General features: G+C 37.8%; 1 protein-coding gene across 6 annotated transcripts in view; it reads left to right on the top strand.

Annotated features, from left to right (window-relative positions):
- DLG2 (discs large MAGUK scaffold protein 2) overlaps nt 1-12,232 on the top strand; it is a 1,039,246-nt gene that overhangs the window by 117,206 nt on the left and 909,808 nt on the right. For all 6 annotated transcript variants that reach the window (XM_027677513.1, XM_027677512.1, XM_027677530.1 and 3 more), the window contains exon 4: nt 3,788-3,930. In XM_027677513.1, coding sequence (XP_027533314.1) covers nt 3,788-3,930 — 143 coding nt within the window. The remainder of the gene's footprint in view (nt 1-3,787; nt 3,931-12,232) is intronic.

The following is a 12,232-nucleotide window of genomic DNA, read 5'->3' as shown; positions in this document are numbered from 1 at the left end:
TGTCTTAGTCTGAATTCCCCTCAATTTACTTCTGTCTTTCTGGTCCTCAACTGCTTACAGAAGAATGAAGAATTATATTGCTTTATCTCATTTTTTCCTTATTAGAATGCTGGCAAAAGCCCATGGTCATAGAAAACAGACCACAGTTTAGGCTATTCAACATTTTTGTCTATTCATATTATTTAACCCTTGTGCTATCAGGGCTCTAAAGTGTTTCTATAACAAATGGATATTGTGATGCATGTAATTTGGGACAGGAATTGCACTGAAATAATGGCTGTAGGGCTGCAGCACCAAACACTCAAAAGTGAAAAAATGGCAAGTTTAGGCAGCATGTTTAGCTCTGTCTAAACACAATTTTTTTTTTCTATGTAGATGCTGTCTGAAAAGAAAGTCACTCATCTGTGTAAGACATTGTGTCTTCTCCAGTTCTTACTCTTTTCCCAAATCATTTTTGTTTAAATTTTCTTTAAAAAAAAGTGACATAAGAGTGAGCACAACTCTAATTTGAGTGGGGTTTTTTTGTTTGTTTTGTTTTGTTTTTGTTTTTTTTTTAAATAGTAGTAAAAACACCAAGACTTCAGACTGAGAGGTGTATTCAGCTTTAGTAAGGGACAGTGCTTCTGCATGTATCTATAAAGGTTAGACCCTGCTCACTCCTGCACAGATCTGTAAGAAAGGAAAGGTCCTTGGAGCCTGCCTGCAGAGAACAAATGCACTGATGTATGATATACCTGTCCATGGGCAATTGCAAAATGACACTGATATGTTCTCTACTATGCTGATGTAGAGAAAACTTGATTTTCCCCTTCTCTAGTGAGGGAGTTATCCAAAATAAAATAAATGATGGTATCTTTAGAATTACTTCATATTAGAATATATATATAATTTCTTGTCTGCAATTTATCTTTATATAGCAGAACTGACAAAATATTTTGGCTAGACTATAGGGAGAGCAAGCAGAATTTATTAAATAAAGTAAGTAATCTCTTAAGAAGTAAATGAACAAATTCTGTTGGACTGGAAATCCACTTTAAACAAACATGAATTAATTGCTGAACAAAATGTTTGGAGCAGTACAGAGATTCTAACTGTTCATCTGAAGAGATGTTTTGTGCTCACAAAGTTAATCAGTAATACTATTGCCATTTCTAAATGAAATCTGAACTTGTTTTCCTGGAAGGGAGGGAGTATAATGCCAAGAAATACTAGATGCAGATTTAATTTGTGTAAGAAATGCCCCATCCCTGGAGGTGTTCAAGGCCAGGTTGGATGGGGCTTGGTGCAACCTGGTCTAGTAGAAGGTGTCTCTGCCCATGGCAGGGTGGTTAGAACTATATGATTTTTAAGGTCTCTTCCAACCTAAGTCTGTATATTATTTCTATGTTTTCTATGATAAGATTTTAGTTTTATTGTTGAATTATTTTCCTGGAAAACCCCACTGGGAGACAGACTGTATTTTGGCATTTTACTTAACAATTACCATGTTCTCATTACTTTTTATGACCTAGGTTCTAAGCTTGATTCTGTAGCTGCTTGCTCCCATCACCTCCTTTACACCTCCTTTTCCATCCTCAGTAGTGTTCAACTCTTTTCCCTTCCGAATATGATTGCACCTTTCACATAGAGGAGACTACTTGATAGAGCAGGTTTTACTCAGAGCAAATTACAAATCCTATTTTCTCCTAACCTTGACTGACTGCAAGTTTCTGGCTGCCCTTGTTCCATAGAAATGACAATTTTAGCTTATGGAATAACAAAGCAACTGAGTGAATCGTCTGTTCTTTCTTCTGTGACTGCATAAGTACACTGAAATGCTCTTCTCCACACACCAGTGATCATTATTCCTGTGAAAGCAACCCATGGCCTCCTCAGAATAGATAAGGACCTTTACAAAGAGACTGAGGTTTTAATATTTATTTTGCACATGTGCATACACTTGCAAATGTGGCTCACACATAATTTTTAATGAAAACACTAGGGCAAGGCAGGCTTTAAAGCTAGGGCGAAAGCACTGTTCTACTGTTCCTTGACTGACTACTGTCAACCCAATTAATACTCTGATAATAACAGCAATGCCAGCTGAATGCCACTGCCAGAGGGCAATTTCTAGCTTACTTCTGCAAAGTATTTATCTAGAGATAATTACATATTAGCCTAATATGTTTTACTTGCAGTTGCAATACAATTTACCTGGCATCGAACCATATATTACAACTGTTTGCAATTGCACTATGAGCATTCAAAAGAACTGTAAAAAAAGCCCCACATCAAGAATGCAGAAACTTCCATTCTCATTGCAACTATCCTGTATCTTTTAGTTTTAAAACTAGGCTTTAGTTTTAATGGTGGAATGAAATGTTCTTAATAATATGAAATATAAATTCTTACAAGTATATCTGTGAAATAGAAATTAGTGTGGCAAGGTGGGGATTGACCTTTTCTCCTGGGCAACTAGCAATAGGCAAAGGAAAAATGGCCTCAAGTTGCGCCAGGGGAGTTTCAGATTGGATATTAGGAAAATTTTCTTCACTGAAGGGGTTTTCAAGCATTGGAACAGGCTCCCCGGGGAAGTGGTAGAATGACCATCCCTGGAAGTGTTCAAAAAATGAGTAGACGTGGCACTTCATGGTATGGTTTAGTGGGCATGGTGGTATTTGGTTGAAGGTTGGACTTCATGATCTTTGAGGGCTTTTCAAACCTTACTGATTCTATGATTCTTTTTTTTCCCATTATACATGACAAATAGAGTACATAATGAGTTGGAAAGTTGTAGAAGGAGTTAGAGAAAAAGTTCAACTTCAGTTGTTACTAAAGAGAGGGAAGAGATTCTAGAGATCTGGCCAGGGACTTAATGTGAGGACAGGCACAGACCCTATAAAAAAATATCTCCTCTGAGGTTCCAAGGCATATCAAAGTAGATGCAATCTCTTTCTTTCATAACAAGGAAAAAGGCTGTTCATTGTTATTAATTAGAATAATGTGAAGTTTATTTCTTCTTTGGTAAGTCAGTTATCTCTGTTAGACAATATGTCACCTCTTATGTGTGACTATTGGACTAAAAACTTCTTGTCCAAGGAAGGGAAACACTTTTTTCCCCTCTCCTTAGGTCATTATGTGCACAGATTTCGGTAAAACTGTTTTCACTGATGGATCTTGTATATCTGATCATACTCCATGGAAATAAATGTGATAGAAAAGTCTGAACATAATATTAAGATCTGGCTTCTTGCTTACTCTTGGTTGAAACCAAACATTAACCATCCACTTCTGAATGGCAACAGGTTGAAGTGATGAAGCCACAAAGTCTTTCTTCAAGTTGTGCACCCCACTTGAGATATTCCCAAATACACCTGCAGATAGGGCTGAGAGTGATTTAGGTACCTTGGATGGGTGTCAACAAGTTTCTCTTAAGGTATTTTACATCTGCAAATTTCTATTTTACTGGTTAAAACAATCTGTGACTTACTTCTCTCTGTATAAGGGTCTGTTCTGCCTATATTGTTCAGGTGTGCATGTCACATGTTCTTTGCATCTCTTCTTATAATGCTATTCATTTACATTTTTGAAATGATTTCTAAAGACTTCTTTAAAATTACAATATGCCTCAAGAATCTCATTGAAATTTTAGAAAAAAATGTTTCATATTGATGCTTTCTACTAAAATATAGTAAATGTTTATCATTATGATAATAATGTGTAAGCATATATTGGCCAAAGGAAAACACCAGGGATTCAAAGCCAATAGGGCAAATAATGTCTTTTACTTGTTCCTCTTTACAAACAGATATTCAAGAGTTTTATGAAGTGACACTGCTAAATTCCCAGAAAAGCTATGAGCAAAAAATAGAAGAAGCAAATCAAGTTGCAGAGAAATGGGAGAAGACAACATCTGCTCCAGACCATGAAAATCTGCAGAAAAAACAAGAGGTAATTTAACAGATTAAGAATTAAAATACATATAATGATTGAGATGTCTCAAACCTGAGAAAAGCCATGCAATGGTGTATAAAATTGAAAGAATGGGTTAATTAAGGAATTATATCAGAATGTGAAGGATGTATAGTGTTATCCCTCTGACTTTGATGATGTTGTTAACTTCTTCATCCTTTCAATTGCTATCTGTCAAAGAGAAGGTAAAAACCTTTCATTTTCTTGTCCTTGGTGTACCTTATCTGGTACTTGGTGTCTGTGAGTACCCCCAAAAGAGAATATATCTTCTCTACTTGCCCATAACAACTGAGATTATTAATACTACAATGATTACATCCTGTGTAAAAATTTTAATAGGACTTTTCTTATTTCCAGGGCTGACACTGGACTGAACTTTTCCATAGTCCAAAAATCAACCAGAATAATCTCTGTGTGAGGAACAATTACATAGAAGACGGTTATACACTTTTCCTTTTCTCCTGTAGCCAGTGAAAGGATTCAAAACTTTTCTTTGTCACCACTGGCTCTAATCTGCTTTTGCCTGCCTCCAGATTATTATTAGCTAAATTAGCAATCTAAACTAATAGCCTTCCCCCACATTTGTACTTCAAAGGCAAAACAAACCCCACAGAACTGAGCTATGAATTGCTCTGTTCTTAAACAGTGAGGGAGAAATAGAGTGGGCATGGACTGCAAACTGCGAATCTCCAGACCAAAATTGAAGATAAGGGCAATGTATAAAAATTTCCATTGTTGTTATGGTAAGAAAGGCATTTCAAGTTTTAAAAGTTGTTGGAAAGAACTTCCCATAGGCATGACTATTTTTAAGAGCTTTCCTCCTGTTAGAACATGTAAAACCCAGAAAGAAATTGTAGTTCTACATGACATTTTAGATGTGATTCTTTATAAAGATAAATCTGAATTGCAGGCAGCTAGAACAAAACTCTCTGAAGAAATGAAGAAATTTATTGTGAAAATTAATTAGCAAAAGAGCACTTGCAGAATTAATGAGAACAAGCATTCTGGTTTGAGTGAAATCAGAACAAATGAGTCTTAACATTAATGTAGGATATGGGATATGTCCTGTGAATGATTTAACATTTGAGTCACAGTTTGAAGGCATAGCCAGCTAATATCTATCTTTTTTTTTAGCAGAAATCTGTATGCTTTAAAATGGTTAAAGTGGATTCCAGCCTGTTTTGTCTCAAAGCATCTGACAAAGACAGTGAACAGACTCTTTATTCCAGTCTCATCACAGTGTTTGACCCTTAACCCCATCTTCCTTAAACTCATTGCTATCTAAGAGGTGTGCTTCTGGTCTTGTCTAGAGGAATTTGAACTTTAAATTCTGTGCTGAGAATAATAGCATATACAGGGCTAACTCCAACCTTTCCTCATTTTATGAAAACGATGTTCTGATTTAAAGGAAAACAACAGAAAACTGTAGCATAGAAACTGGCACAACCATTTCAAGCCAGGGTGCTGGCAGTCAGAGTCCAGGGTACCCTCATTTTCAAATTTGCTGTCTATCCATAAATTTCATCAGTGTAATGGGAGAACAAAATATTTAGTCTCTTTAAAGATCACATATGTTTTAAGGGTCCAACTGCAGGCAAACCAAACAAAGTGTAGGCTTTGGTTTTTTCCTTTTGACAGCACAACATACTATCAGCAGTTCCGAGTCAGAACTGATAAGTACATGCTGAATGTACCAGCTGCTGTACAAGTCCAATACAGTCCTTTGCTCTCTATGAGAAATTACCTTATGAAAATGTAACCAGATAATCTAATGCATCACATAAATTCTTATTCATGGTCTGTTCCTTACGGGAAATGATGATTTTGTACTTTCCTTTTCCATCCTCAATTACATGTCCCAAATTTGCAAAGAAAAAGCCTCCCTTCTTTCATAGAATCATGAATGCCTTATGTTGGAAGGGACCTTAAAGATCATCTAGTTCCACTTCCTGTGCCATAAGCAGGTTCACCTTCCTCTAGATCAGGTTGCTCAGAGCCCTATTCCAACCTGGCCTTGAACACTTCCAGGGATGGGGTATCCACAACTTCTCTGGACAACCTGTTCCAGTGCCTCTTCACCCTCACTATGAAGATTTTTTTCCTTATATCTAGTCTAAACCTATCCCTTTTTCAGTTTAAAGCCATTCCCCCTTGTCCTATCACTACATGTCCTTGTCAAAAGTCTCCAGCTTTCTTGTAGGCTCCCTCAGGTACTGGAAAGCTACAATTAGGTCACCTCCAAGCCTTGTCTTCTCCACGCTGAACAACCCCAGTTCTCCTAGCCTTTCCTCATAGGACAGGTGCTCAAGGATCTTCATGACCTCCTCTGCACATGCTCCAACAGGTCAATGTCCTTCCTGTGCTGAGGATCCCAGAGCTGGATACAGTACTCTGCAGTAAAGGCCCAAGGATAATCAATCATTCCAGAGGCCATCCCCCTTTCATGTCTTCCACTTGAAACCTTCCTTGGCTGTCTGTATGTTATTTTCCTTTTTCTTTTTCTGTATTTGTTTTCCAATTTCAATTGTTTATAAAAAGGAAAGCAGCTTTTACTGCCCAGGTCAAGTGTCTTGTGATTCTGCCTTTCTATGGATGTATGTGCTTTTCTGAAAGTGTAGGTTTTTAGATAACATAAAAGGTGTTAGGTTGTTGTTTGCAATACTGTACAAATCTGCCACCTTGCATCTGTGACCACCACAGTTTGTAGAAAACTGTTGCTAGATCTTGCAACATACTGGGACTGGATCTTCATCACTTAATAGAGATGAAAGGGTCATGACTCATCCTATAATCTCCCACCATTCTCAACCTTAGAAGAGAGACATCTCTGAAAGTCAGAGACTGTAATTTTGAACGGCCTTTGCAAAAGCAAGCGAAAAGTCAGTGGAATATAAGAGCTTACAATAAGTGTTAGAACCAGTTGCATCCAAAGTTATAGCATGAATTACCTCACATAGCACCTCATGGCTACAAACAATGGAATTAACAAAATGTATTGGGGTTTTAATGATAGTTACTGCTTTTTTCTGCCTTTTTTTTTTACCCACAGGTTTGTTTGTTTTTTTTTTTACTTGCATGCTTCTGTACTGTTTAGGTTTAGATTGTTAAGGAGCTCCTGAACCACATGAAATCAATAAATGTTTAGGTATGACCTATGCATTTAAACACCACATCCTTGCTTTTTGCTCCACTGCAGGTCATTCAAATAACCAGTGACACCAATGTTTGCAGATGCAAACTGCAATATTACCAACGATCACATTATTATTGCATTTCACTCTGTACAGAAACTAAATATATGTGGCAATGTATCTGATGGAACTGTAAATATCATAGACCAAAATAATTTGAGTGGGTGTTAGTGAAAAGGAAGAAAGAAGGACATATATGAATGGGGTTTTTTGTGTGAATTTGTCCGCGTAGTTTTCCCTCCTGTAAATGCAACTTGACAAAATCGACTTAGGTTTGTGGATGGTTTCAGAACCAATGAAACAGTTTTTGGGCCAAGTTCAGTATCCACTAGAAATGTTTACCAGGTTTTATTTGGAAAAGACTCTTTTTTGTTTCATATATTCATACAGGAAGCAGGGAATGTGACATATTAGGCACTAAATGAAAAAGTCCAACAAGTTTGTCATGATGTAGGAGCTCTAGAATATAAACCCTGAGGAAGTTCCAAACTATCCCTGTTGTCTATTCTCTTGCCCTCGGGCAGATCAATTGCATTTGAACTGTTCCTGACACGTTTGTCTAGTCTGTTCTATAAAACCTTCCACAACAGAGAGTAAACAACTTCTTCAGGTCATTTGTTTCCTCACTGATAGAAAGTATTTCCTGATAACAACCTGGTTTCTCTAAGTGCAATTACAACGTGTTAGATTTTGTTCAATTAGCAGTAGACATGGGATACAGTTTATTTAGTCCTGTTCCAAAAAGCACTTAAACATATTACAGAATCACACAGAATCATAGAATCGTTCGGGTTGGAAGGAACCTTAAAGATCATCTAGTTCCAACCCCCCTGCCATGAGCAGGGACACCTCCCACTAGACTAGGTTGCTCAAAGCCACCTCCAACCTGGCCTTGAACACTTTCAGGGATGAGACATCCACAACTTCTCTGGGCAACCTGTTTGAGTGTCTCACCATCCTCATCATGAGGAATATCTAATCTAAACCTGCCCTCTGTGAATTTAAAGCCATCATCCCTTGTCCTATCACTACATGTCCTTGTAAATAGTCCCTGTCCAACTTTCTTGGAGCCTCCTTTAGGTACTGAATGAGGGCTCCCTGTTACCATCTTTTCCAGGCTGAACAAGCCTGAGTCTCTCAACCTGCCTTCAATAGGAGTGATGCACCAGCTCTCTGAGAATCTTCGTGGCCTCCTTTGGACTTGCTCCAACAGATCCACATCCTTCTCATGTTGGGGACCCCAGAGCTCAATGCATTGCATGCTCTTGTAACAAAAAATTCTGTAATGAAAAATCTCATCTTTTGGGATAGAAAATATTTAGTTGTCTTAGACTCATCTCAAAGGAGCTATACTTAGAGGCGTGAAAGATTTCAGTTTCCAAAACAAAAATCCTTGAGGCACTGTGGAAGGCAATTAGTCTTGACAGCACAGTCACTATATGTCTATCTCTATGTCTCCAAGTATATAGAAAAAATTATGGAAACTGCTCTGGAAGATTTATTTATTTATGAAAATACTAACTCAGGGTTTGGGAACTGCAGGTTTTAATTCTTTACTGTTCTGTGTACTTCTTGAAGGACCATATGTGAGGTTTGAGAAGAGAACTTAAGAACTGAATCACAAAAGGGAGTTACAGTGCCAAGTGTCTCACCATGTGCAGATATCAGTTAAGGACCATATCTTGTGGTGCACTGCATGGGGAGAAACTGATGTTCAGAATTAAGGTCCAAAAAGCACAAAATACACCTATAAACTAGCAAGTAATGAATTAAAAAAATGGGACAAGATGCCATTTCCTTAAAATGTGCCTCATTAAGATGTTGATACCTTATCCTGATTAAGGTTCAGAATCATAATCATGTAAATGATTCTGTAAATAAGACCATAGGTAGATATCTCTTGTAATGTGTGTAAAGGCACTGCTGACACAAATTTCCTTATGAAGAAGCTATTTGGTTAGGATGTTTTCTGAGGATGTGGTAATCCATGTTCAGCTCCCTTCTTGACCAGAGAAGAGCTGCTTATGCTTCTCTTCTTACCCATAAGAGTGCAAAGTGAATTATGCTGCAGGTATTATTTAGCTTTTTCTTGTTTGGATGTTGTCCATTTATAGGGAATAATTAAATATTTATTGGGACAGAGTGCTGATGCATGACTCTATAACCTATTACTGCTCTTATGTGTATTAAAGTCTAGCATGTTTTGCCTTCTTCAGCATACCTAAGGGTGGAATCCTCCATCTCCAGGAAGCACCCAAACATCACAGATGCAAAACCCTTTTCCCTGTTTTCTCTCCATTCTTCTGCACCTCCTCATTGTCACTATCACATATATTCAAATCTGGAAGGGGAAGATCAACAGAAAAGATTAGGAACTCAACTTCAAATGCCCACTATTTAAGGCACTGTCACAGAATTCCTCTTAAACTGAATTTAGGGGACTTGGGACACTGTGTTCAGTAGGAGGGTTGGTGACACATAGGAGGAAGTGTATCTGGAGATCACTTAACTGAGCACATTGCGAAGGTGTGCCAGGAGCATGTAGTTTGTGGATGCTGACAGTGCTTAGACATTGGGCTGATCAATATGGTCCAGACAAGCTCATTTTGGGAACAAATGACAGTTTTGAGAACATGGCTGTGCAGAGGTGACACTAAAAGATAACATGCCTCCAGAGTTTCTGAGGATCTCAACAACTTTTAAGCTGAGTCATTTCAAATTGCAGTAGTAAAGCATGTGCCTTGGCTTAAACCAAGCAACAGTTACCTTGTCCACGTAACCAGGTATCTGTCTTCCAGTGGGGGCCAGGATCAGATGCTCAGGGAAGAGTAAGAAGAGACCAAGCCTGTATAATGGGTGCTTTAGCTGTTTTGCAAGTCTAATCTTTGTTTGGACTACAAGCACAGAACGTGCTTAGTGCTGGGAAACTCAGCATTACCTTATTTTATAAACATTCAGCATGGTATTCAGTGCAGCGAGCATGCTGACTGGGGATGTGCCCAATCAGCTGCTGGAAATCATGAAGACAGGGTTTGTTTGTAATTTGGCCTCTGCCAAAAAGCTTCATTACTTCTTTGGACCAAGATTTATAAGACCAGCATTCACAGCTTGAAAGCATTTTCTTGAAATTAGGGCTCTTAAATTGTCTCTGTTGGATAGAGAAAACTGATTTCTTTTCACCCCTAGAAAATGTTAGATCGAGATTGAAGTGAAAGTGGTTTAAATTCAAATCTACCACGGCTTTGAAAAGTGCTCTTTCCGTTTCCAGTTCCAAATAAGTCTGGGAAAAGGTGTTCTCCATCTCTGCTCTCTGTGTAGCTGTTAGTAAGTTCCTGGAGGCTAAGAGTGGGTCGGTAGGTTTGAGCCTGGTTCCTCAGCTTAGCAAGTGGCCACTAGCCTAGGAAAAATTTTTCTTCCCTCCCAGGACTCTCTGCATTGCATTAAACAGTCACTAGACTAGTTAAAGGATGTTTCTTGCTCAAGTGTTACATAGATAGATACAATTAAAACTGTGAGATATTCAGAAAATACAATAATGGAGCACATAAAGTACCTAGATGGGGTTATCCTTCTGGTAAAACAAAAATTGAATTGCTCTTTAGCTATGATAGTAGTAATACTGCTTGAACCCACAGGCTTGTGTTCAGTTCCAGACACTCATTAAAAGACATGAATTTACCCTTGTTTTAACCTCTATTTTCATTAATTTGGTCTTCAGTGCTGCTTATTTCTGTTCAGCAGTTTTTTGACCTTTATCCTGGTGGAAAATTGAGGTGAAGGAAAAGAACACTCTGCTATTGCGCTTACATATAAATCTGGTAACCAAAAGTCTGCTTGTTCCTGTATCATAGCATGAAAAGACTATTTACTTATAGGGCATATGGTGCGGATACTTTTGGCATAGTGAATTAGAATAATTTGCAATTACTGTACAAGTTTGGTCATCACACCCCGATCTCACATGCACAATCTTCATTCAGCTCAGTGTGTGATCATTGCTTAGACATGGTCCCCAAAGACTCCAGTTCTTCACTTAATTTCAGTTCCATGCATTTCTTATCTTAGAGGCTTGTTTTGCAAATACAGTAAATTGCAACACACAAAATTAATCCTCCTATTTCTGTTTGCTTCAGGAATGCCTGCTATCCTTGTACCCAGCTATTATAAACATTGTAATTACTTCTTTGTCCTTTAAGTGCTGGCTTGTTAAAAGTTCGAGTAGTAAAACCCTTACTTAAAAATCTTCTACCTAGAGCAATTAGCAAACCATTAATCTGTTTCACACTAACAGCTTGTCAAAAAAGTGTGGGCCTGCAAGAGCCTTCTATATGTGCCTATAAAAATTCAGTCTCTTCTCTGGAATTTTGTTTGTTTTCTTTGTTTGTAACTGGGTACAGCTTAATTTGTATGGCTCGGTTTACTCCCAGGAGCCAAATCTGATTTTGTTTAGGTGATTATACTTAATATGCAAGAATCATTAGGTATGATCAACTGTAATGTTTCATTAGAAGAGTTCAAAACATTGAGTTTTATGTGTCTGTTTCTTCGCTAGATTTAGCTCCTTGAGTATGTTTATCTGATCAAATGCAGTTTGTGTCTGTGGGTTGATTTTGTACCAGAGCCAATTCCCATGTAATTCTATTTGGCACTAAGTTCTCCTTCAAGACAGCAGCAGTCTTTTTAAGGGGTACAGTATAAGGGACATCTTGGTTTGTGTTTTTCTAGTTATGTTCCTTTGGCACCCAAGGATGTGTAAAACCCCTAACTCAATAATTGCTGGGCAACAATGCTGAAGCTTGGCTCCAGTTTTTTTTTTTTGTGGTGGTGGTGGTGTTTAATATACACTAGCTTTCAGTTTTGTATTTTTTTGCATTAATAAGGTTTTCTTTACTTGCAGATATTATTTTATACACTTGCCTTTTCAGCTGAGTTGACTAATGTTTAGATATGGGTAACTTCAAAGTCACTGTGTTATTAAAACCCTTATTTATGAGTAGCTGCAGCTAAATGACTTGCCCATACTGGGTATCCATGCTGGGTCTCTATTTATAAATTTGTTATTTGTTCTGTAGCTTGTCAATAACTTGAGT

This window comes from Neopelma chrysocephalum, unplaced genomic scaffold, assembly GCF_003984885.1.
Source record: "Neopelma chrysocephalum unplaced genomic scaffold, ASM398488v2 Primary Assembly neopelma1_43, whole genome shotgun sequence".
Classification (NCBI taxonomy): Eukaryota; Metazoa; Chordata; class Aves; order Passeriformes; family Pipridae; genus Neopelma; species Neopelma chrysocephalum.
The sequence above is the reverse complement of the archived record's forward strand: the minus strand, read 5'-3'. Positions and strand labels throughout refer to the sequence as shown.